Here is a 550-nt window from a genome sequence, read left to right as displayed (position 1 = left end):
ATATATATATATATATGGACAGCTAACTTATCAAACTTATATTACCTTAACTTTTTATAGACTTGGAAAATTGTTCATACCTTCCATCTGCCTCTTTAGCTTTGGCATATTGCAAGTGGATCTTAGGAGATGAGACATGAGGCAGAAGCTCGCCAACTTTTGTCCTAGAAAGGTAGATTCAATGACAGTATTAACACCCATCCCTCCAGGAGTGTTTGCCCACAATTATGTGCAGGCTCTCAGGGCTCAAAATGCAGCTGTGAGTTTTCAAACATCATGGTTCCTCTAGATAAAAGCAGACTTAAGAGGCTGGAGTGATGGCTCAGCGGTTAAGAACACTGGTGGTTCTTGCAGAAGACCCGGGTTCGGATCCCAGCACCCACATGGCAGCTAACAACTGTCTGTAACTCCAATTCCAGGAGATCCAACAGTGTCTTCTGTCTTTGCAGGCATTGCACGACACAGGTGCACTTACCTTCACGCAGGCAATACATGCATACACATAAAATAAAAATAATAAATAAAATTTTTTAAAAAGTAGACTTGGCCA

At 41.3% G+C, this 550-nt stretch overlaps 1 protein-coding gene across 2 annotated transcripts in view; it reads right to left on the bottom strand.

Moving 5' to 3' along the window:
* The window catches only part of Wdr19 (WD repeat domain 19), an 89,323-nt gene that overhangs the window by 39,637 nt on the left and 49,136 nt on the right, over positions 1-550 (bottom strand). For both annotated transcript variants that reach the window (XM_008833229.3, XM_008833230.3), the window contains exon 24: positions 81-164. In XM_008833229.3, the coding sequence (XP_008831451.1) occupies positions 81-164 (84 nt within the window). The remainder of the gene's footprint in view (positions 1-80; positions 165-550) is intronic.

Source organism: Nannospalax galili, unplaced genomic scaffold, assembly GCF_000622305.1.
Source record: "Nannospalax galili isolate Female #2095 unplaced genomic scaffold, S.galili_v1.0 scaffold236, whole genome shotgun sequence".
NCBI classification, from domain to species: domain Eukaryota; kingdom Metazoa; phylum Chordata; class Mammalia; order Rodentia; family Spalacidae; genus Nannospalax; species Nannospalax galili.
The sequence above is the reverse complement of the archived record's forward strand: the minus strand, read 5'-3'. Positions and strand labels throughout refer to the sequence as shown.